The sequence below is a fragment of the Balaenoptera physalus genome (assembly GCF_965194825.1).
Source record: "Balaenoptera physalus genome assembly, chromosome: 13".
NCBI lineage: Eukaryota > Metazoa > Chordata > Mammalia > Artiodactyla > Balaenopteridae > Balaenoptera > Balaenoptera physalus.
The window spans coordinates 25,651,231-25,678,035 of NC_138892.1; the positions used below are offsets into that span (position 1 = coordinate 25,651,231).

The 26,805-nt window shown below is 36.6% G+C and overlaps 1 protein-coding gene across 2 annotated transcripts in view; it reads left to right on the top strand.

The window, feature by feature from the left end:
- The window catches only part of NTN4 (netrin 4), a 109,909-nt gene that overhangs the window by 76,086 nt on the left and 7,018 nt on the right, over positions 1-26,805 (top strand). The window contains exons 6-8 of one of the 2 annotated variants that reach the window (XM_082419421.1): positions 16,517-16,730; positions 17,092-17,207; positions 24,055-24,123. In XM_082419421.1, the coding sequence (XP_082275547.1) occupies positions 16,517-16,730; positions 17,092-17,207; positions 24,055-24,123 (399 nt within the window). The remainder of the gene's footprint in view (positions 1-16,516; positions 16,731-17,091; positions 17,208-24,054; positions 24,124-26,805) is intronic. The other variant, XM_082419422.1, reaches the window with a different exon arrangement.

A 26,805-nucleotide genomic window follows, 5' to 3' on the forward strand; every position in this document is an offset into this window, starting at 1 on the left:
AGTTAGGTAGCTAGTTCCCTGCCAAATAAGCCAAGGACTTATTGGCCCCATGGATGTTCTAGGCTATTTTTTTCCTCCTGACAAACATCATGCTAAATACTATGGTCCTTATGTGTACACTTTTAGTTAATGGCCATAAGTTCACCAAAGCTGAATAAACAGGGCCCTGAACCAAATCTACTAGCCAATAGATTTATTCCTGTGAGAAATTAAATCATCTCTGTTCTCACTTTCTCTTTATTTTAACCTTAACTAGAGTCAACTGTGGTCCCAAACAATCAACTACACATTTTCATAGTCAAGAAATTACTTCTGAGGATTTTAGAGATGTTGTTTGTTTTTTTTTAAGACTAGTGAAGATCATTGAAACTGAATTTATTTCTACAACTCAGAAAAAAAAATTTTTTTTAAGGACAGTGCATTTTACGTCTATAAACACAAGAGACAACGTGAATCTCTCCAGCTGAATCTAGGGCTGAGAGCAGAATGGAGGTGCAAACTGGTTGTTAAGGTACATGAGAAATATAACTATCACTGTGTACTGAGACACTTGGAGCAATACTGTCTCTTTGTTCTAAAAGAGAAGTCTCTTCTACACAGATGTAGAGAACAAACGTATGGACACCAAGGGGGGAAAGTGGCGGGTGTGTGTGGGGTGGGGGTGGGGGGGGATGAACTGGGAGATTGGGATTGACATATATACACTAATATGTATAAAATGGATAACTAATAAGAACCTGCTGTATAAAAAAATAAATTAAATAAATAAATAAGAGAAGCTTCTTCTAGAGTAGCTCACTTGAAATCTTTCAAGTCACTTATGTGCCTTTAGTAGCCTATAACCTAAGTAGATTTTCCTATGGCAAGCATATTAAAAATAGAATAATCCTACTGGACGTGGCACACTGGCTTTCTAGGGGGGAGAAAGCCCTGATTTGTAGCACTGGTCAATTTCTATGGTTTAAATATTCCTACCATGGGGACTTCCCTGGTGGTCCAGGGTTAAGACTCCACACTCCCAATGCAGGGGACCCAGGTTGGATCCCTGGTCAGGGAACTAGGTCCTACATGCATGCCACAACTAAGAGTTAGCATGCTGCAACTAAAGATCCCACATGCCACAACTAAAAGATCCTGAATGCCGCAACAAAGACCCCACACGCGGCAATGAAGATCCCACGTGCCGCAACTAAGACCCGGCGCAGCCAAATAAATAAATAAATAATAAATATTATAAATAAATAAATATTCCCACCGTGGCCTATTTCAAGCTACCATATATATATTTTTAATATCAGGAACTCAGACTCTAAACCAAAAGTGGGATGGTTTCTCTCCTTTGAACAAAGTCTGGCTTCCACTTTCACAGCCCCCTCATCTGATCTCAAGCACTGTCGCTATCTAGTCACTGATTCCCAAACCTGTATGTGGATCAGAATCGCTTGGAAAAACTTGCTGAAATATGAAATCTCAGAGCCCTGCCCTAGATCTGCTGAATCAGAATCTCCAACAGGGATGGAGACAGAAATATGTATTTTAATTTAAAAAGCATCATTGGTGATTCTGACTCAGCCTTTTGGTCTCCAGACTAGCATGTGAGAACCACTACACATACTATTCCTGTTTCTAGTGTGAACTCTGTTCACTTTCATCCTTGAATCAAAGATTTTGAGCTAATTATCATCTATAATTTAATCCACTCCCTGAATTAGCCATATCTCTGGTGGAAAATCCTAAAGGATTACTAAAACTCTGGCTAGACATGTTTTTCCTGACTCAGTGATAGATATAAATGCTGGTAAGCATTCATTCAATTATCTTCTCCCACGTAAGACTGTCTAACTCAGAACCACTGCTTTTCTCCAAGAAAATTTCTGGAAGAATTCTAGGATGTCTGTTTTTCATGTAACAGTTTCAAAATAAATACCAAGCAATTCCATTCAGAGGACTCCCTTATTCATAGTATACAGATTTATTTACCATAAATACCTCATACTTTAAAGTGAATTATTATAATGAGATTGGAATTTATAATAAAATTAGCTTACCACTACATTGACAATTTACTTTTACTTCCATGTTTATATTCCAGAACATAGCATTAAACTAGTATAAGTATGTTATGTTGGTATTTAAATAAATATTGAATCCAGTACTTCATGAAGTCCCATCCTCCCCCGCTTCACTATTCTTTTAACACCAAAGGATATGTTAAATGTTCAATGGGTGGGAAATTGATTGGGTATGGAATATTGACAGCTAATCCATGACATTTTTCTATAGAAAATGTCCCTTCCTTTAGTGGGACACGTGGATTGAAACAGATGTTTGAAGAAATGCTTTGTAGAACAGAATTAGTTCTCTTTTTGGGAAATAGCCAGTTAGTTACTTTACAACAAATGAATTGACTTTTATGTCAAGACATATTTTTAACTATTGCATAGTCTCTTTCTACATCTAAAGAAAAATCAGCAAATGGAAAAGAAAGTATCATTCATTCTCTGTCAGAGTAAACAACCTCTTGAAGAACTGACATGCCCTTCCTTCTTCCCTGGTGGGACAAAATAAATGTAGTCAACTGCCTTTTAGCAGAGAGTGAATAAAAATAAACTTATTCCCTCTGCCCTAAAACCTAAACCAAATGTTTACCAAGATACTGTCTGGTTACTTGGTTACCATTACCCTAAGTAGCAAGCTATCTCTGTAAAGAAAGAGTTCTGTCGTCCATTCAAATCTCTCTTGTGTTCCTTCTTGCTTTTTATTTCTTCTTTCTTCTTTCTGGCTTAGATGAAAACTGTTCAACTGATGGAAATACAAGTGCCTTGAATGGGTGACTATCTTGCCGCAGACCATCTTTCCATCCCTCACAGTCTACTCAGATATCACCTTCTCAACATGGTCCCAAGAAGAATCACTGTCTCTCTCTGCTTGTACCTCTATTTAACAATTATTTCATTCTACCTTTAGCATGGTTATTCTTTACCTTCAAATTGTCTTTGAAGTAAAATTGTTAAATTAATCAAATCCAGAATACCTTATCACAATATCACCTTCCATTTTTCATTCTTGTGCCTGTATTCCAGTCCATCTCAGAAAAGAATTGTTCCCCAAGGGTCATTGACATTTCTTCCAGTAGTAGCTCAGTGGGCTTTTTCTTTCAAATTGTAGTTTTAGCAAATCCACATGAATTCATCTTATGTCATATAAACAACATAGACATCTTTGTTTTATTTTGGAAGCAACTGTGAATGATTCCAGCATAGAACCAATATGAAGTAAATGTTTTTGAAAAGCAAACTTTAAATAGAACAGTGACTTGGCAATAAGAGTTGGGAAACTTTAATCTCGGTTTTAAAAGAATCTAGGATGTAAAACCAGAAGGTTAAGAAGTGAAAGAGCTAGGTAAAATACACATTATCATAATGTAATAATCATACTAGGACTATCCTTTAAAAAGATTAAGTAACATTAAAATTCACCACAAAAAGGAGACATTTTATGAACTGATGAATAATAAAAGTCAGTCAAATTTGGGAAGAGAAGTGGGAGAGGTCATGGAATTCTCTAAAATGTCTCCAGAACAGTTCACTGAATAAATCAATAATATGCTATTCTGCATTTGATGAGAAGAAGCACTAAATAATCAAGCAAATAATTATAAAATATCTAAACTCTCAGAAACCCTAGACAAAACTAGATGGGGTATACAGAAGAGAACTAGCATTTGTTGAGTGGCTATTATAGGTCAGACACTGTGCTGGGCAATTTACATAAGTTATCTCATTTAGCAATCTTTACGAGTTAGGTGGTGTCTTTTGTATTTTATAAATGAGGACACCAAGGCTTAAATTGACTACATAATTTGTCCAAGTTCGCACAGCTGGTCAGAGGCAGAGATTTGAACCCAGATTTGACTGAGGCCAGAAGACCATCAGTCATTAAGAAATATCTATTAACTGGCTATAATTAATCCATTTTTAAAAAACTCAACACAGATTTACTCAGTGCCTATCATGTGGCAGCCCTATCCTATTCACGGTATATATACAACAAAACAGTCCCTAACCCCATGGGAACAAACTATAAATAAATTTACCCAAGTAAATATGTAAATTAAAAACTGCATCCAAAGACACCAAAGACTTTGATCCAAAGACCTATAAAGATCCGAAGAACTTGATTCCATACTGTGACCTAACTGATGAAAACAAAATGAGTAAACAAAGGCAGAAATAATTGGAAATTTTATATATATATATATATATATATACATAAATATATATATATACATAAATATACACACACACACACACACACACACACACACACACTTGTATTCTTGGATCTTAAGAACTGTATTTATCTTAAGGAATCTTAGTATAAGAAAGGTGGAGGTAAATGGAGAGTGCTTCAAATAGACCAACAAAACAATCAGGAAAAGAGAGATGCTAATGAATAAATATGAAAGAAGATAAATATTCTCAGATCAACTAGTAAACTGCTCAGAGAGAATACAACAACTTTTTACATATACTTGAAAGGTATAAGGGGACGTAGGGAGGGGCAAAGAATAATTTAACTTTCCTAGAACAAAGAGTCATAATTAGATATAATTGGATGAAAGTGAGGAAAGGAATTTCAGATTGATTAATGTGAAAAAAAATGTTTTGCTGCCAGTGAGAGGCATTTATGGGTAGGGAATGTCTCCCACAGAGTTAGAATAAAGAACTTTTCTTACAAATAATAAATAATAATACTTGACTGAGTGTAGCATTAAATGTAGGAAACAGTCTTGCACTCATGCAGGGAACAGTCTTGCACTGGGAAGATTCAGAATATTCTGTTCTGTTTGACCATTTCAGTTTTTTATGAATTTGCTGTGTTTCTTCTGTTTCTAATATCTTAGTGTTGCAATGCTATGATGCTAAGATACTAAAAACCTGTAAAAGAAATAGTATGAGCCTTTTAGGAGGTTCTTCAAAACATAAAATCATTTCCTGGTTGTTGCTCATTGAGAGGCACATTCATTCAACAGAGATTAAGTTCTGAAAATGGGTCAGTCATGGTCCTAGGTTTTGGGGATACAGAGATGAAAAGACATGGCCCCTACCTTCTAGGCCTTCACAATGTACTATAGAGACAGCAATGAGGCGAAAAATCATAACAAAGTTACATTGGAGGCCAGAAGACCATCAGTCATTAAGAAATATCTATTAACTGGCTATAATTAATCCATTTTTAAAAAACTCAACACAGATTTACTCAGTGCCTATCATGTGGCAGCCCTATCCTATTCACGGTATATACAACAAAACAGTCCCTAACCCCATGGGAACAAACTATAAATAAATTTACCCAAGTAAATATGTAAATTAAAAACTGCATTAAGTATTAAGAAGAAAAGGGTACCATGACAGAATCTAGCAGCGGCTAACCCATCAGTTCCATGCAGATAAATGGAGTCAATAGGAATTCTTTCTCCAAAGGAAAAAGGAGTTAGAGATGACCCCAGTTTCTCACTAGATGCCTAGCTAGGAACTAGGCACCTGAGTGGTACCTGAGTGGCCTGGGAATATAGAAGGCTGTCTTCAACAAAAAGATAATGGTGTATGATCAAACCAAATTCTCCAAAGCAAAATACATTGTCCAAAACTATACTAAAAAGTTTTCCCATAGTAAAATTTGTCTGTACACTCAAAAGTACTTTCTTCAATTTTAACTAAAGTAGCAACCCAGGAATATAAAATCGGCTATTTAGCTTGCTAAGAGCTCTTAGATATACTCAGAAATAACTGGCTCAGTTACAACTAGTAAACAGGAAAGGAATAATACAGAAATCAAATTGAGGGTCTGAGCAGTGGTCACATAGTAAAGCATTAAAAATAAAGGGCATTGGGACGTCCCTGGTGGTCCAGTGCTTAAGACTGTGTGCTTCCACTGCAGAGGGCACGGTTTGATCCCTGGTAGGGGAACTACGATTCTGCATGCTGCGTGGTGTGGCCAAAAATAAGTAAATAAATAAAATAAAAGTTCAGTGGGAATACATCCAAACAATCAAATTTAAAAAAATTTTTTAAAGGGCATGACTTTTGTATTTATTTGCATTACCCATTTAAAAGCTTATAGAAGACAGATAGGAAATACACTTATATACCTCATATTTATTTTTAAAAAGCATTCAATAGAGGCAAGAATGAATAGATCTCATGCATAAATGGATCTCTTTCTTTTGTGTGGGATGTACAGTTCAGGAGACACTGCATTTCAGTAACTGATAGGCAAATCCTAATTTAGATTATTTTCTTATTAAATTTATTCTAGTGTATTTTTTTTTTTGAAATTAACATATACCTTGAATATTGTGGAGCTAGCTATCTTTGAATACAATGTATATAACATTTAAAGGATGAATAGAAAGATGCTCCTTAGGAGAGTAAAGGGATAAACTATATTGTCTTTGAGTAAAGTTCATTTACAGTTTTTTCTTTATTATTTGTAGCTATCCATCCACTAGCAAAAAAAACAAAAAACAAAAAACAGTTGATAGTAGAAGGAGAAAATAATGCCAAAAAAAGGTAGAAGACTTCATTTTATCTAACATTTAACTTCACACTTAATATAGTAATGACAGTTCATACTGTCTCCTTCTGTTTGGAGCTACATCTCAAAGTCATCTTCTGTTCCTTCTAAGAACCTCAGCAGAAAGCTGGACAGCTTTCAAAATGGCTTTGATATTAAAAATTCTCCATCAGAAATTCTGTAGGGCCTTGGCCTTTGCAGGAGAAAACAATGTTGGGAGGCTGGGAGGCGCAGCTGAAGGAGTGGCCGCTGAGCAGTGGTGAAAGGGCTTGACGAGCAGCTTCTTTCCCAGCTGAGGGCCTTGAACTTTGAGTTCTGTTTTTAGAGAAGCTAAATCAGGAGCAAATACTTTCAGGGTATTTTGCTCCAAGTATAGCTTTTACTAATAAAATGGCAAAAGCTAGAGCCATCAGGTAATACTAATAGTTCTGGCAATTTAAAAAGGTGAGACGCTAAACTCAGCAGGCTGTTTCTGCTGCACACTTGGCACTGTGGATCACTCTCTGAGTGAAAGATGTGCAGACTCATAGAGCTCAAGTGAAGGTGGGAATAAAGATGAAAAGGCAGCAGTGGTCTCCTGCGACTCTACCACCAAAGGCTTTAGCAACCCCATCAAAATAAAGGAAGCCATAACTCTTCCATTATGTTCCTGGCCATTTTGTACCCATGTTTACATGCTTATTATGTTCATGTAGATTGACAGCTGTGACTTTTGTCCTACATTCCATGGCAGGGTATATCCCTATAAGCAGCAGGATCATAGATAATACCCTACTTTTTCTCAACATACTGTGATCCAAAAAATGAGAGTAATAGCCGATTAATTTTTTTTTTAAGCAGAGAAAGGAACATGTAACAAGAGAGTAACCTAATTCTATAGGATTTAGATTAGTCAAGAGAGCTGTTTGCCACCAATTCCTCACAGGTGCAAAGCAAGGAATTTCAGCCTATTTTGAAAGCCAGTTAGATCATTAATTTCCTTAAAAAACAACCCATATCTATAATGAGGCAGTTATTATTCTTTCCTCTGTGTTTCCATGCACCCTGGTCTACCTCTGTTTTAACATTTACTGCCCTGTAATTATTTATTTGCATATCTCTCTTCCCCCTCTGAAGAGATATGACTGTATTTGTCTTTGTATCTTCAGCCCCTAGCATAATTCATGTTAACACTAAAGCTCAAGAACTCTTTGGTAAAGGTATAATGAATGAATGAATGAATGAATGAATGATGGACATTTTAAAACCAATATGTTTCATCCAGATAACAATAATAGTTATTATCTAAGCATATGGTACCACTAAATGCCTGAAACATTGCTACACATATACACTATCTCATTTAGTCCTCACACAAACAACTCTATAGCCTAGGTATTTTTACTCTTCCTTCATGAATGAGAAAACTGAGACTTGAGGGGGTTAATTTCACAGTCATATAAGGAGTAAGCCTCATAACCAGAATTGAACTCTTCTAGTCTGACTCCTAAGTTTGTGCCCTTACCAACACTATTACATTGCCTTTGTTTTATTTTGTCTTCCTGAGATATTACAGGTACTTTCCAGACAGCTGTATTTGTTGTCAGCCTTTGCGATTGAAACAATTATTAGTTTAGAGCCTTACAGATACACAAGGTTATTTAAAAACATGTTCATCCATTGTTTCATTAATAATTATGTTTCCTAGGAGAAAAGCAGCTCATGTCCTCTTTTCTGTGCATGCTCTATGGAGGTACAATACTTCACAAAATAGATGTAATTACAAATATATATCTGTAATATATATCTGTAAAATTTGTACAACATTTAGCAATTATCTAAATTCATTATTTGAAGGAAAATTGTTGTGAAATCTTTTGTTAAGTACCCATTTCCTCTATCTCATCTGTTCTGGAAGTTTTGTATTACTATGTCATGTTTTCTTATAACAGGACATACCAGTACAGAACATACTGTTTAAAATAAGGTGTTTTCATTATTAAAGAAATCTTGTGACAATAGTGAGGAATTAAAATGACATTTTTAATAATTTTGCCAATATGATTATGTGAGAGCAGCCTACGGCAAATTTTCTTTTGAGGGGTAGTGGTAATAATTACTCCAGTAATGATTTTCTACCTAGGTAAGCCACATAGTTTCTAAACATATCTGGTTACCAGGCAATTTTTGGCTGTCAAGAACAATTTACCACAGCTGAATACACCAAAAGTGGTAATGAAACAAATAAGTTTAGAATAATAGTATATGATGTTAGTTCAATCTTTACTACTGGGTTTTATGTCTAACAAGAAGACAGAGCTGAAGTCAAGGATTTATGTCACTGCAGTTGGGTTCTAATTTGACGTTCATCATAATGAATGCATAAAAAGTAAGTGCTTGGGTTGCATTTTAGAATCAACAACTGGTAAGAAGTATATGTTGGACGATCAGAACCTGAACCAGAATCTAAGAAGAACCTTTTTTTTCCCCCCAAGCAAGAAGAAAATATATTTCCATTTTGGAAGAAAATAAGAAATGTAGGTTATGTGTGTCAGATATTGCCTGCCATACAAACTTCAAGAGATAGGTATGCAAGGCAAGCCTCTGTGTGCAGTCCGAAAAAGTATGCCATGAAAGGTGTCAGGGCCTTCTGCCTGAAGCTAGTTCTGCATAGTTTCCAAATGGTATTTTTATCTTGTAATTATGTGAAAAGTCACATTGACAGAAATCAACTAGCACATGTGATAGAATCACATTCTTCTCTGGCAATTCCTGAAATGTGTGTAGGTTTTAAAATATATGGCAGGGCTTCCCTTGTGACGCAGTGGTTGAGAATCCACCTGCCAACACAGGGGAAATGGGTTCGAGCCCTGGTCCAGGAAGATCCCACATGCCGCGGAGCAACTAAGCCCGTGCGCCACAACTACTGAGCCTGCGCTCTAGAACCCGCGAGCTACAACTACTGAAGCCTGTGCACCTAGAGCCCATGCTCCACAACAAGAGAAGCCACTTCAATGAGAAGCCCGCACACCGCAACGAAGAGTGGCCCCTGCTCACCGCAGCTAGAGAAAGCCTGCTCGCAGCAATGAAGACCCAACGCAGCCAAAAATAAAATAAATAAATTTATTTTAAAAATAAATAAATAAAATAAAATACATGGCAGTACAGAGAGGTCAAATCCTAGAAAGGATTGGATCTTCTATTAGAGTAAAAGATAATGCTGGTGGTGGTGGAATACCATATAATAATAGATGAGAGTCCTACATTGTCTTTCTTCTGGCTCCTTGTCTGCTGTCAAGAACCAAGTTGACTTAACTGAGTGATACAGTAACTACTGGTTTAGTCACCTCAAAATGATGAGATGTTTATACTGGATTATGGGATTTAATTTAAAGTCATAGCATTTTGATACATTCATGTTACATATTATATAATACCTCCAAATTATTTAATTAAAAACAAATGAAAAATCAAAAGTGCTTTGCTATCTTAAGAGAAAATGCCTAACGTTTTCATAATGAGGCCCAACCAAAAGAAAAAAATCAGGGGATTTAATGTGGAAATAGCGATCACTGTAACGGTATGAATTAAAATAAAACTGGTCTCCTGAGAAATTCAGTGTTTTAGAAGCAAAATGTTTACTTCTCTCTTGCGTTAGGTAAGTTTTTTTTTAATCTTGTAATAATTATTCTTCTAAATTATGAATCTCTTTAAGGACCAAGACTGTCTTATCCCTAGGAGTTTGTTCAGTATTTAGCACATAGTAGATGCTCATTAAATGTCTGTTGAGTAAGTGAACAGATAAATAAATGCTGCCTTAAACAAACACACACATTGTTATCCTTTCAAACAAAATCTATTATGGTGTTTTCCTCCTCTGCCCTTTCTAAGTACTTTTTTTTTATCACTGCCTTTTAATTCAATTAAACAGTCTGTTTTAGAACAGTAATCCAATAGAAAATAGGGAAAGATCAAGAAGACAGACTTCACAGAAGAGGAATAAGAATAAAAACAAACAAAAACAGTCTTTTTTTGAGCAGCCATAATTTGCTATTTGCTAATTGCCTGTTAAGTGCTAGGGACATACATTATGTCTCATTTAACTCTCAGTACCACCTGGTAAAATAGAAATGTGGGGCTCATAAAGGTAAAAATTTAGCTAGGAGTTGAACCCAAGTCTACCTCCACTAAACCCTTCAGGGGATAGGTGAGACCCATGCTCACCTTCAAGGAATTTATATACCGGTTTGACAGAGAAAAGTAAACATCTGACTGTCTGAAATGCAAAGTAGAAGTGACCAGAGCTATAAGAAGAAATGTTATTTTTAAAGCACTAGAGGGTTTCAAAGAAAGGATGAAATCATATTCAACTGTGCTGAAATAAGGAATGACTTCTAAAAGAAGGTAAGCTTGCCCATTAGATGGGTAACTGGAATGGCTGCTTTGGGCTTCATACCTGGTGAGGTTGGAGAGGGTAGCAGAGGGAAGGGTGCTGCATCTCTTTTCTGAATATCACTGAATATCAGTTTTGAAGTTCTGTCTTTACAAGAAAGTTGAAAACAGAGCTGCTACCTTGAGCACTTCCACTACTCCAAATGGTTGGCTCGCTTTGACCACACCCTTCCAGCGACAACTTTAGGGGTGACACCTGAATAGATCTTAAAGGACGTGTAGAATTTTGAAAGGTAGATATAGGAGAAAAGATTTCCCTATTGAAATTAATAAAGGTACAGAACAGGAAAGATTGGGGTTTCATTTAATTAGAATAAAGGCTATCTGCAAGAATTCATCCCATTCGATTAGAATAAGGGCTATAGGCAAGAGAGTAATGAAAAGTAAGACTGGAAAAGTGGGCTAGGGCCATAGTATGAAGGATCTTAAATGTTTGATTAAGGGGCAGTTGTGTTTTGTAAACTACAAATGCTTCGTAAACATTAGAATTATTAACTAACACATGTTGGTTGAGTAAGCAAATAAATGAATAGTCCCAAGAAGATAATTTATAACCTTTGCTTAAAAAAAAAAAAAAGGCAATATTCCATGCCCTTACTGTAGTGGTTCTCAACCAAGGAGAGCATAAGGGAGGAGAGGAAGGGTGTGTTTCACATATGTAAGATGTAAAGAGCTTTTGCAGACTTCTCACATTTCTGCTGGTTTGAGAACCACTGCTCTAATGATTATAGGCTTAACAAAATTAAAGAGATCTAAACAGAGTACTACACCATCAATACCTGCATTTCTTCAGCTTCTGTTCTCACAAGTCACCAACACCCTCCTGTTTGACAGCATTACTGTCCTATTATAAATTTTACGTGACTTACTCATTCTGTGTTGTCTTACATTGTTAATCACTTGAAATTTTCTCATCCTTTGGTTTCCATAGCAACACCTACTTGATTCTTTTCACTCTCTATCTGGTCCTTATCTGCTTTACAAGTTACTGCTCTTCTAACTGCCTGGACCAGTGTTCCACCCTTGGTTGCCTTCTCACTCTATATACTATCCCTGGGAAATCTCATCCAGCCCTCCTAATTTCAATTCCCATCTGCTGACAACTCTCAACACTGTATTTGTGACCCCACCCTTCTCCTACACTTCAGATTATTATTTCCAGTTGCGTATTATAACTTATTAGTGCATCCTTCAGACATCTCAAACTTAACATGACTAACCCTGAACTCACCCTCTTCTCCCTCCCTTCCCTATCTCCACCCCGACATGGATTCACCTATCCCAACCTGCTCTAGTCATTCACTTTCATAAACTAGAAACCTTAAAATCTTCCTCAGTTTCTGTTTGTCCCTCAACAATGCATTCTTCCTCCTCATCCAGATGGCCTCTGAACCCTATCAATTCACTATTAAGAAATAAAAGGTTTGTCACATCCAACCTTTTCTCCCATTCCTTCATCTGCTGTCTTAGTCGAGTTCCTTGTTCTCTCTCATTTCTTTGGTTTCTCTGCCATCAGTCTCTCCCTACCGCAGTCTATTTCACACAATGACGCCAAAGTAACTGTCAAAATTAAATTATAACCATGTCATAATTCTGCTTTTTTAACATTTTACTTCCTATGATTCTTTATACCCATAAGACGAAATTCAACTTCTTGGGTTAGGCCCTGCCTCAATCTGACTCCAAACATAACTCTATAGCTTTTTCTTCAGCCTCATCAGTTCTAACTGCTTTCCACTCAATGTACACTCTAGACACACTAACCTTCTCACAGTCCCCAAATAGGCCCTTTCACATATGACTCCTACAGCCTGGAAGGTCCTTCAGGTCAATTCCGTAAATTCTTATTTGGGCATCTACTATGTACCAGACTCTGTTCTGGGGCATAGAAAGCAAAAATAAGAAGATAAAGATCCTTCTGTCAATGAGTTCAGAGTCCAGTAATAAGGGAGACAGGCACATAAATAATAATGCACTGTGATACACACAAAATAGAAATATATACAAAGAACAGAGGCAGCATAGAAGAGAGGGTGGTTAATTGTCTGGAAGGCGTGAGACAAGGAAGGGTAAAGGTAAAAGCAATGCAGGCACAGCCAGGGGCACTGAGGCATGAAAGAGTTTCACGTTTTCAGGAAGTAGGAAGAGCTTCCACATATAATGCAGAAACATAAAATGCATTGAGGATGAACCATACACTTAAAAATGGTTAAGATGGTAAATTTTATGGTATGTGTTTTTTACCACAATTTAAAAAATTTTTAAATTATTTAAAAGAAACGCAATGGGGAGAGAATCTAAAGACAGGCTGAAATAAGCAACTGCCTATCTTCCCCTCCTTTTCACCTTGCAAACTCCTACTCATCTTTTAGGATCAACTCAGATGTCTAAATGACCCCTCCTTTGTGGATCCTATGTGAGACCCTCAGCCTGTGCACTCTTCCTCTGTGCTCTTATAGAGCTCTATTAGAGTGCTAATCACAGATTATGGAAATGTTTTGTTTATTCCTCTGTTTCCCCCACACGGATATGAGTTCCTTGACTCACATTCGTGAGTCACCATAACTTATACAGGCATAGACTCTACACTTCTACAAGAATTATCTAATGAATTCATTAGTTATTTAATTCACTATTAATTAACCATATGCTACATACTATACTAAGTGCTTTATATACATGATCTCCTTTCACCCTTACAACTGTATGAGGGTAGATATTGTTCTCTTTTCCATTTTATAGAAGAGAAAACGAGAGGCTAGGTATCTTGCCAAAAGTCACACAGTTAGTAGTTGATGTGAAGCCAGATTGAAGCCAAACAGAGCTTTTAATGACAAAGAAAGTAATCAATAGAGTAAGTTTCCAAGGGGATAAAGGAGGGAGTGGGACCTAGAAAGTTAATTGAGAAGATTCAGAAGGAAGAGCTGGCCCGGCAGGTGTCTGACTCTGTGCTATGCACCTTGCTGAAGTAATTTCATTTAAAATAGTTTCATCCTCATCAAATCTCCATGTAATGTAGATACCCAAATGAAGAAACCGACATTCACAAAAGTTAAAATTTTTTGCCCAAAATCACAGAGCTTGTGAGAGACAAGGCCATAAAGCAAGATCTCTTCCAGCTTTCTCATTTGATTCTTAGAGAAAAGTGTGGAAAGTTGAAGATAAAGAGATTTTGAGGTGGAGAAAAGATTACCTGAGGACCTTATCAGTGGATCAGAATCTTCAGACCAAGTGGTTAGGGTGAATTAAAAAGCCTGGAGAAATTTTGGGACACCCACTGTGAGGAATTTTATTTAAAAAAAAATAGGCAGGGACAATTGAATAAATAGGGCTAATGAGCATCAGTTAGGGGGCCCTACTGAGGTTAGGGTACACAAATTTGTGATAAACCCAAGAAGCACATTTTTTTTTTACTTTGTTCAGCTACTTTTGCTAGCCCATGAACAAAGAAGATGTTGGGGATTGTCAAACTGAGCAGTAGGCAATCGCAGGAGTTGGGAGAGGGCTGAGAGGAAGGACTTTTGATTAATAGAAAGGACCTGCAGAAGTGGCTGATTATAGATTCTAGTCTGAGGAGCTGTCTTAGCCCATACAGGCTGCTATAACAAAATACCATAGACTAGGTGGTTTAAAAGATAAACGTTCATTTCCCACAGTTGGAGAAATAACTGGAGGTTGAAGTCTGCAATATGGTGCCAGCATGGTCCAGTTCTGGTGAGAGCTCTCTTCTGGGTTGCAGACTGCCAACCTCTGTTGTTGCCTCACATCCTTCACAAAGAAGAGAGCTCTGCATTCTTCATCCCCTTATAAGGGCACCAATCTCATCTCCCCCAAATTGTATCCAAACCTCCTAAAGGCCCCCCACCTCTAAATACCATCACATTGGGGATTAGGCTTCAACATAAAAATTTGAAGGGGGGGACACAAACGTTCAACAAATCAAATTAAGCTTTCTTCCTATACCAAACCTGAACTCTCCCAGTTGTATAGCGGTGGAGAAACAACCTATCATTTTATCTGGGGTCACTATAAGTTGATGACTACTAACCTCAAAAGGTGGCCTTTATGCTGCTGGCAATTATACTTCACTTCCTAAGTGTCTCATTCACTCTCCCACTCCCATTCTTCATCATCTCTCTCACCTGATGACCTTGCTTTCTATTTCATCCAGAAAATACAAGCAATCAGGGGACTTCCCTGGTGGTCCAGTGGTTAAGAATCTGCCTGCCAATGCAGGGGACACGTGTTCAGTCCCTGGTCCGGGAAGATCCCACATTGCTGCGGGGCAACTAAGCCCATGCGCCACAACTACTGAGCCCCCGCACCGCAACTATTGAGCCCACGCACCACAACTACTGAAGCCCGCATGCTCTAGAGCCCTCACGCTGCAACTACTGAGCCCACATGCCGCAACTACTGGAGCCCGTGCTCCGCAACAAGAAGCCACCGCAATGAGAAGCCCACACACCGCAACGAAGAGTAGCCCCTGCTTGCTGCAACTAGAGAAAGCCCAGGCACAGCAACGAAGACCCAGCGCAGCCAAAAAAGAAAAGAAAATACAAGCAATCAGAAGAAAAATCCCACCAGCTCCCACCACTGCATTTATTCACTTCCCTGCATTTGTATCCATATGCTCTGCCTTCTATCCTATTACTATGAACTAATCATGCTCCTACCCAAGTCCAACACCTCCTCTTCTACACCAAATCCCATCCTTTTTTTCCTCTCTCAAGTATTCCTTTAAAAATTCTCCCATCTCTCTTCTACTCGTCAATTTTTCCCTTTCTACTGGATCATTTCCATCAACATCAAACATGCTGTAATTTCCCCCATCTTAAAACAATCAAAACAGACAAAAACTCAAACCTTTACTTCAGTTCATATATCCATTCGGTATTAGCTACCACCACATTTCTGTGCCCTTATAGAAAAGCTCACAACACAGTTGTCTGTTCTCATGCTCAGATTACTCTATTCCCATTCTCTCCTGAGTTTTCTTCAGTGAGGTTCGCCACTCACTGTTACACTGAAACTGTTCCTGTCAAGGACACCGGTGGTCTTCATGCTGTCAAGTACAATGATCCATTCCTGGTCCTCATCTTCTTGGACCTGTCAGCATTTAACACAGTTGATGTCGTCCACCTCCTTGAAACTTTGTTTGGCTTCCAGGACACCATGCGCTCATGATTTTTTTCCTTTCTCACTAACTGCTCCTTCTTTGTTTTCTTTGCTGATTCATTCTCATCACCCCAAGAAAAAGCCATTCATATTTAATGCCTTTAATTTTAGGATAAATTAGGTGGTATAGCAGCAGATGTGCTTTTCTGTTGACATCTTCTTATCTGTCATTAATTAGCTTTCATTCATTGAGCATACACCAAGTGGGTACAGGAGGAGCCTCAGAGATACGCTGTGTGGTGAAGGGAAGCCAGTTTGGGATGGCTGGGCCTAATCTCCACAGATAATCTGGTCACTCATTGGTCCTCGTGTGTCCTCTCTGTTGTAGTGTGTTCCTGTCATCCAGTTGGATCAGCTGTCCTTCCTTTCAGCTCAGTGACCTTCTGTGACCCCAGCAACGGTGACTGCCCTTGCAAGCCTGGGGTGGCAGGGCCACATTGCGACAGGTGTATGGTGGGATACTGGGGCTTCGGAGACTATGGCTGCAGGCCTTGTGACTGCGCAGGGAGCTGCGACCCTCTCACAGGAGACTGCATCAGCAGGTGAATGTGCATGGCTCTTGCTCTCACCTCTGTGTCTTTCAGATTCTTTTGAAGATCTGGTAGTGAAGTGGAAAACGTTGCATTCCGCTAGTGGAGAAAAGATGTATTTGCACATCTCTTTAAAAAATTTTTGTCAAATTGCAGAGTCAAGTAATTTGTTCTTGCAAGATTCTAGAGATGGCCTTGTTCATTTTGCAAAATAAATTATTCTTTTTAACAATAAGCCCTTTACAACACTATTTCTGAAAAGTGAAAGGATGGGAAGGTAGCTAATAAGGTTTAAATCTCTAGAAATATATTCATTTCATTCAAGTTCTAAGAAATTCCTTAATAAGTTCTTCATCATTTTTTATTTTATTAGCAGCACAGACATAGACTGGCATCATGAAATTCCTAACTTCCATTCCATGCACAATAAGAGTGAACCAACCTGGGAGTGGGAAGATGAGCAAGGATTTTCTGCACTTCGACATTCAGGTGAGACAATAGATATTACTGGGTCTAGTCATATTTCCGGGTCTGGTCTTGAGTAACAGTGATTCATGACAAACCAGAGAACAGATTTTGGATCTAATAAGGGGAACTCTAGTTCTAAGGTTAACAAAGTAGTGACCCTCATAAGTATAAAACTCTTAAACATAGCTAAATGGTATTTAACAAGCTTTTGTTTATTTTCTGATTGTTAGAATAACATGTAATTAGTACAGAAAATTTGGAAAATGCAGAATATCACAGTAAAAAAAACCCCCAAATCTCACTATCCCACTGTTAATGGGTGTGTTTCCCTCTCTCTAAGATTTTTTTTTTTTTTTTTTTTTTTGCTATGGACCATTTTTAAAGTCTTTATTGAATTTGTTACAATATTGCTTCGGTTTTATGTTTTGGTTTTTTGGCTGCAATGCATGTGGGATCTTAGCTCCCTGACGAGGGATCAAACCTGCGCCCCCTGCATTGGAAGCCGAAATCTTAACCACTGGACCACCAGGGAAGTCCCTTCCTCTCTCTAAAACATACTGTTTTACACAGTTGAGAGCTAACTCAATGGAAATGTACAGATTCATTTAAAGGAAAAACATTCTTACAGACCTAGTGTAACTCAGTATGTACAAAGCAAAAGCTAGCTGTGAACTCCTTATGTTTAAAGTTTTATCCAACTATAAAACAAAAATAATTTTACAAACTAAATATAAGCCAAATAAAACGAATAAAATTCAAATTAACATTAATTGAATATGAAAAATGATTTTTACTGAAGCCAAAACACTGTTTACTACATAAATATGATTCCTTGAGTTTATCAAGTCTATACTACTCTTTACTCTGATTTAATTTTCCTATGATGTTTACCTGTTCTGTCATTTGAGGAGCATGCTGTGATACTGGCGGGAACACATAATTTCTGTGTTCATCCTATCGCTATTCTTTTCTCATAGAAACTCAAGTGGTTCTGTTTAGCATCAACTTAAATCATATCACAAATACAAATGTGGACAAGAAATCTTGTTGTCAGCATTTGGTTGTAAAGTGCTCACCAAATCATCCAAATAAAACTTAAAATAACATATTAAAATATTTGTTATTATTAAACATGACAAACACCAAAAATGTGATATGAACACCCGTATGAACACCTTCTAGTGTTATCAGATCTTAATTTTGCCATAATTGCCTCATATTTTCATTTAAATTATACAGATGCATTTGAAGCCCCTGATGTACCAATCTACAAACAGACTAGCCTTCCTTACTCCACAGAATAACCACTAACCTGAATTTTGGTGTTCATCATCCACTTTCACATTTTTACTATTTTAATATATATATATATTAAATAGTATATAATTAATATATTTATATATTTATGTAATGTTTTAAAAATCTCAGGTACATGATAACTTACCTACCCTTTAAATTTTTTTTTTTTTACTTAAATGTGTACTTTTTTTAGATTTATCCATTCTATTATATGAATACAACACTCTGTATTCTCCCGTTGTTTGCCATTTAGGTTATTTCCAATTTCCAATTTTCCACTATTATATATAATGCTACCATGAATGTTCTCTTATATGTGTTATATTGTGTACTTGAGAAGGAGTTTCACTAGATCAGGGGCTGGCAAACTACAGCCCTCAGGCCAAATGTGGCCTGCCATCTACTTTTCTACAGGCTAAGCTGCCTGCTCTAAGGTTTTAATGGTTACTTTAGATGGTTATATAAGTACCTACATAAAATCTTTAATTTTTCCCCATGGCCACAAAGCCTAAAATATTTATTATCTGTTCCATTATAGAAAATGTTTGCTGACCCTTGTCCTGGGGTACAATCTAGATACTGTTGGGTCACAGTGTGCTTATTGTCAAATTTACCATTTATTGCCAAATAGCTCTCTCAAGTGGTTGCATAAATTTGCATTCCACCAGCAAAGTATGACACCCTGTTGTTCCACATCCTCACAAATAAGTACTTTGTACTTATTTAACAAATGTCTATATAGCACATACAAGGGGCCAAGCAGTATTCTAACTCGTTAACTCAGGCACAGTTTAACTCATTCAATATTTTTTGGACTTCTAAAACTGATGTTATCAAACCTCTAAATTTTTGCCAATCTGATGGGTGTGAAATGGGATCTTGCCATTTTAATTGCATTTTCCTGATTAGTAATTTTTCATGGTTTCTTGGACTTTCACGTTTCTTTTCCTGTGAATTTCCTATTTGTAGTTTTCTTACTAATTTGTAGGAGTTCTTTATAGACTCATTCATTTAACAAATATTTATTGAATACTCATACTACGTGCCAGTGCTGTAAATCTAGTAATTGAACAGACAAAAATCTCAGTGTCCAAGGAGTTCACATTCATGCAGAGGAAGACAGCTAATAAACAAGTAAAATATTTGATGATGTTTAATATAATAGAGAAATAAAGCAGGGATGTGGGATAAGAAATACTTGAGAGGGACATACTTTTAAATGGGGTGATCAGAAAAGTCCTATGAAAGGACTTTTGAGAAAAAAACCTGAAGAAGGTAAGGGAGTGAGCTATACAGATAACAGAGGAAAGAGAGTTTAGGCAGAAGATACAGCAAGTACAGAAACCCTGAGGTGAGACTAGGCCTGGCTTATTTAGGAAACAGCAAGGAGGCCAGTGTGGCTGAAGCAGAGTAAGAAACCACAGTCTTAATACATTCTCATAGAGAATTTATGGACCTTTCAAGAATCAAGAACTCAAATTATAGAAACACTTGGTATCTGCAATTCCATATCATGGGTTTTTTTTCACTTAACATAATCTTATGATCATTTTCCTAATTGGTTTCATTTTAATTCACAACAGGAAAGAAGGTGGGAAAGATAAGGTAATATGAAGTTGTCATATTTATCTTTTTTAGCATTTGAAAAGGAAAAATCTTTCCCATTAATTTTGTGCCTTAAGGCTACGTAGTCTGAATTCTATGATGTTAACTTTAATAACCACTTTTGAAAGATTTCTTCTCTTTTTCTAACACAGTGGTTTTCAGAATTCTCCAACTTTGTCTGCCAAGCCAAATCTGTAAAAATCAAGGTTCTAGTGCCATAAGACATTAAGCCAATCATCATGTTACTAGGGAGGGAGCTGGCAGCACACTAATGAAGCACGTAACGGCGCTGGCATCAGACTAACTCCAGACTCTCACGTCCACAACAGCTGTTAGGTCTCTGATGTCCCCAGAGGGTCTCTGAAATTCATCTGGATGAGCTCCGGATTGAGGAAGAGACTGTTCAGTCTCCTGCTACAGCAATATTCCCAATGGGTATAAAATAGTGCCCCTGGGCACCTTTTTCAACAGAAAAGTGATAATCAGTTTTCTAAGCACTGTGGTTCATTTTCAAATCTATTTGCCTACCTACCTATTTACCTGCCATAAGTTTCCATAACTAGGAATATAATGCACTATACCAAGATACTCTTCATTTCTACCACTTCTTGTGGGGTAGAGAGCATCAGATGTAAAATTTCACTTCCTGTCCAACAAAACTGGCTTTAACTAGTACCAGAGAACTGTAAACAATACTTTTTTTTGAAACGTTCTAACAACCCAGTATAACTAAATAGGTTTTCCTCTTCTTCCAAATTTCTTTTAAGAAAACACATATGGGCTGAAGCCTAATCAAAAAAAGATTTATTCAAAAGCAAATTTTAATGTCTGATTTCTTAACATATGAAAAGGGAGTACTGGAAAGCAGCCAAGGAAAGGTCTTCAAGTAACAGACTTATTCATGTTCTTTTTATTAAATTTTTTTTCTTTTTTCTTTTTATACAATTTTTAAAGGTTACTTTCCATTTACAGTTATTACTATATTCACTATAAATATTCACTATATTCCCCATGTCGTACAATACATCCTTGAGCCTATTTTATACCCAATAGTTTGTACCTCCCACTCCCCCACCCCAATATTGTCCCTCCCTACTCATGTTCTTATAGGCTCAAGGACTAAAGAGAAGAGCATTATGTTGAGGAGTAAGATATGCATGGTAGTTACCATACTCTCTTGCTTTGGTGGAATCATCAAAGGCCGTGGGCTGTCCACTCAGGTTGCTACAATTTCTGAATGAGCAATCCTCTGCTTTGTTTAGATGATAAGCAATATTATTTAACAAATCACAACAGCTCATTTTAAGCATCTTTGATTTATCTTTCCCACTATTTAATTCCACTGTGATTTTCTACTTGCAGATCTCGTTCTGGTTTCTCAAGAAACTTTAGCTAGAGCCAATGTGTCAGTATTTTCCATTTTCCATATCTACCTACCCAATCTCACCAGAATCACACTCTCATTTTCACTTGTATGTCTGTCAGCATCTCTAATTCATTATATTCTCCTCGTACTAGACCTCTGTTGTTTTTTGCCTGACCAGAGCCATTTCCCCTTCTTTCTTGTTATGTCTGTGGTAGCTCAACCCAGTTTTTCTTTGGGGAACCACTCTTCCACCATTTAATACAGTCTTAGAGAGGCCAATCAGATGTTCTGTCCCTAGAATTTAAATCTTGAGCTGAAAGTGACAAATTCTGAAAATGATTAGAGTTCATGATTCCAATGGCAAAGCCATAAAGAGACTGCCCAATAGATCTCTGGAGCTCTCTTGTTTCTTGTCCTTTCAGATTTCTGGTTCTTCGGCTTTTTCTCCTTTCTATGAGCTACTCAATAAACTTTCAATAATTAAATTAGACTATTGATTACTACAAAAAAAAAAAACTTAATACACTCCTAAAATGCTCTCCTTCTCCTAACTTCCCTATTTCTGTTAGTGAAACTACAATCCTCTCTGTCACCTTGGCTGAAAATTTCAAGTACGTTTTTATGTTTCCTCATAAAATTGGATGCTTGTCCTCATCCAATCCAGTGACAGGATTTGTAGACCTGTAGACCCTAACTCTGCAGCATCCCTTGATATTTCTTCCTATCTACACCCATGGCCACCTCTCAGACCCACATCCCATCTGCCTTAGAAAGACAGTACAATGGAAAGATTGGGGGCTTCAGATTCTCCCCAACCCAGGCTTAAAATCTGGCTTTTCTACTTGTTAGCTATACGCTGCCTTGAACAAGCTAATTAACCTCTCTGAGCCTTTCTTTTTTCATTTGTTAATAGTACCTCTCTCATAACCTTATTGTAAATATTAAATAAGATCATATGGATAAAATTCCTTATAAACTTTATGGCTTATAGTTGGTACTCAATTTAGTTACTGTTGTGTGTTACCAATTTCACTAGTTTCTAACTGGTCCCTGTCTTCATTTTTTCTCCATTCCAATAGTTTTGATACGGTAATGCCAGATTACTTTTCATATATATATTTTTAAATTCATGTAACTTCTTTAAGCTGATAGCTTTGAAAATTCCCCTTTATCTAACAAATTAAATTCAGGCCCTAACTGCATATCAATCAAGGTCCTCCATGATACCTTCTATTATTCTCAACTCAATCTGTACCCAGGATAAACAGAACAACTGGTTCTTCCATGAACACTCTCTCCCCTTTCTCTCTTACATTTCTTTGCTCATCCTTTTATCTCTGTATTCCTGTCAAATTTCTATTTGTTAGAATCTTAGATGAGTAAATAAATGTAAAAGACTTAAAATAGTGTCTGGCATGTAGTAAGTGCTCCCCAGCAAATGTTACCTGCTGTTATGCCACTCAGTGCCTATAAAATGCAATGTGTGAGGGTAGGAGGGGAGGGGTTAGGGAAGAGGTAGAATTATATCTAATTGTTAAATCAGTAAGAATGAAAATCCTGGGGAATTTCCTGGTGGTCCAGTGGTTAGGACTCTGCTCTCACTGCCGAGGGCCCGCGTTTGATCCCTGGCCGGGGAACTAAAATCCCACAAGCTGAGCGGCATGGCCAAAAAAAAAAAAAGAATGAAAATCCTATCCATTCTGGGCTTTAAGAATATAAAGATGAATAATAAGACATAACCATCGTCCTCAAGGATCACAGTCTAGAGAGGGAACAGGTACATAAATAAGTATAAGAATGCTATTATAGACTATGTACAAAGGCATTTTGAAAGTCTTCCAAAGATTTCTTCTGGCAAATCTTTCATACATAATAATTGTAATACACAATTTTAACTGTTGGGAGAAAATAACCTAGTTATTCTTCAAAGTCCACTTTAAATCGCTCTTCAGCCATGAAGCCTTTTTCCATCTTCCCCAACATGTGGCCTTCCCATCCAAGCATATTGTACCTGACCTAGAACACTTATTACTGTTTACACACTTACTTTATTCACCTTACTGAATTATAAGCCTTAAGGCAAGAATTGTATCTTGCTCATCTTTATATACTCTGAAGTATATAGCATCATGTCCTGCACATGATAGGTGCTTAATAAATATTTTAAAAATTGGATAGCATTACCTTCAAAGGATTTCTCAATGATTTGATTTGATTTCATTTTTATTGTGGTGAACATTAATTGTAAGAAAACAGTTGTCTTTCCTATAGGTTAACCATTCAGTTGTTCCATTCCATTAGCATGGAATATTAATCCAGACTATATTTAGCATAACATCAATTACAAGCATTAAAATATATCACTGTTTCTACATTTCTATATTTCTCTTAGGTCAATACTTTATTGGATGATAACTAATTCAAAAAATGACTCTATTTCTTTTGAGTGACTTTTCATGGTTTCTTATGGATTATATTGTATGAATCACTCAAGCCTTAAAGAGTTATGCCACTTGGATTTACTTGCGATTGTTTTTTGTTTTTTTTTTTTTACTTTTTTTCTAAATAACTAACACCATTTTCATTTACTTTCTGTAGGTAAATGTGAGTGTAAGGAACAGGTGTTAAGAAACTCCAAGGCATTCTGTGGAATGAAATATTCATACGGTGAGTTTGAAGTGCTTGAATGCTTCTAAGGATCTATTCAAACTAAGTACGAAGAGTTTTTAAGGAAATGGGTGGCCTGGTTTATGACATTCACAGTAAATCAAAGCACTAGTCTTATATAATAATAGTAAACATAGTAGTCTGGCCTTGACCTAGATTTTCCTAATAGAGATGGTGTTGAATGTAATGGTGAGAGCAGGAGGCTTTTAGAGCAAAAGCAGGGTTATCCTGCTATGTGGAAAAGAGGCAAAGAAGAAAAAGAAAAAAATCTTGACACGTAATCCTTTCTTATAAATGCTTCTTGTATTAGTAATCTAAAAGGGAAGCCTCTAGCCACTTAAATGATTTCTCAGCCAGTTTATCCTGTAGTACTACTAGGCAGAAATCAGTTTAAAGCAGTATATTTCACAGTGATTAAAAGCTCAGGCTTTGGGCTCAGACCTACATGGGTTTTATTTGTGGTTTGTTGGGTGGGTAACTTAACGTCTCCAGACTTCCTCATCTGTAAAATAGGGATGACGCCACCTTCCCCATGAAACGAGATTTTTGAAAAGCACACAGCACATTACCTTGCACATACTAGATGCTCAGTCAGTGTTAGGGAGGAGGAAGGGGAAATATAGTGGGGAGGCCTTGAGACGAGCTCTCTGCCTGAGTCTCTTCCCTGCCCTCTCAGTATACTCTAGACTCCTCTACCTTTCAAATGCCAGGAAAATACAGTGTATGGACAAAGGAAAATGCCATTGCCCTAAGTAAAAACTGTTACTATCTTCAAATTCTAAATGGCTTTATGTTTATTATTAAGTATATTAAAGATGCCTTATCTTGCCAACATATCATTGACTAGTGTCTGAATCTTTTTATTATTCCATAATGTATACAGCATTATTTATTATTTATGCATTACAATGAAGAGAAAATTTTAAGTCATGATTTCTGAAACAAAACGTTTAGGTTCTTGATAACATTGTATTTAATCTCATAAAAGATAAAAACATAAATGTTAAAAACCTCAAAGATCTTATCTAAAATTATGTGCATATTTCCCTCCTTTCACCTGCCAACTTAGTTAAATAATAGAAGCAAACTTTTGAAATGCATAGTGCCCAGTAAAGAAAAGTCAGTTTAGAGGGAAAGGTATTTACTATTAAAAGCAAAAAAACATGACAATTTAGTCCAAAGTCATTCAGTTCAATAGAAATATCAACTGGTTTTCATTATCACATAGATTCAGTAGCTCTATGACTGAATTTACAAATAACCACATTGGTATCTTTTAATACAACTGTATTATTTTCTGCTTAAGAGAACTTGAATGCTTTTAATGATGTCATAAAGTATCTTGGTCTTATTAAGTGCAATATAACTATAGACTTGGGGAAAAATGGTCTCCCCCTCCCCATTCTCTGACTTAATAGAAAAAATACTCGATTCATTTTGTTTATTCTTTTAGCAAATATTTATTGAGTTATAATAGTGAGTTGATAAGGTTACTGCTCTCTTTGAGCTTACAGTCTAGTAGAAAAATAATAGTGAACTTTTATTGAGCATTGGCCATGTGCGAGGGGCTACTACAATATGTACCCTTCATGCATTTATCTTACCAGGGTTCTAGTCCAAAGTCTACCTCTAATCAATCAGTCATACACGTTTGAGCAGTTTACTTAATTACTTAAAACTTGCTTTCTCATACATAAAACAAGACTAGATGAGCTCTTAAGAGCCCTTAGACGTCTAAAATTTGGTGAATCTATAATTTGGTGAATTTGGTGAATCTATAAAGAAAACATGGCCGTCTGACAGCCATAGTCTCAGGATATGGTACCAGCCAAGATAGGGTTCTTTTATTACACACAATCTTCCATCATCTTCCAAGATATAGATGAGCCAGTAAGAACTCTCCTAATAATACAGAACATTGCATTCAGTGTTCCTTAGGTCTATGTTTTTCCCCACCCCAATTTATCCCATTACTTGATCCCTATCCACATCCATTTCATAGACGGAAGAACATAATAGAATCAGGAGTCATATCGAAAACTGGAGCTCTGCCATCACGTAGGACAGCTTCCTAATCCCAGTCAGCTTGCATTTTACACCAGGGAAGAAAATTAAGTAATCAATAATATTATTTAATCTCTTTAGAATACACAAAATATGTCCTGGCAGTAACATTTTGCTTTTTGTCATAACATTACACAAAGCTAGCTATAAGAGTATAATATAGTCAGAATCTAAATAAAAACCAGGATAACAATTCTACTTCCTGTGCATCTTTTTTCTATTTAGATTTGATAGCTGAATGTGTTTAAAATTTATTTGCAGTAGGCAAATGGCTGATATTCTCTTAGCATAGTGATATGGACAGAAGTAGCAGTTGAAAAATGTAAGAAAGAAGAGGATAGTTAATATAGATAAATGAGATGAAGTCAGTGCAAAATCAATGAGCCTAATGATTTTCTTTCTTTTTATTGAGGTGTATACAGTTAATGTACAATATTATATGTTTCAGGTGTACAACTAACGATTTACAATTTTTAAAGGTTATATTCCATTAACAGTTATTATAAAATATTGGCTATATTCCCTGTGTTGTACAATACAATATATTCTTGTAGCTTATCTATTTTATACATAGTATTTGTACCTCTTAATCCCTAATGATTTTTAAAGCAAATTTCC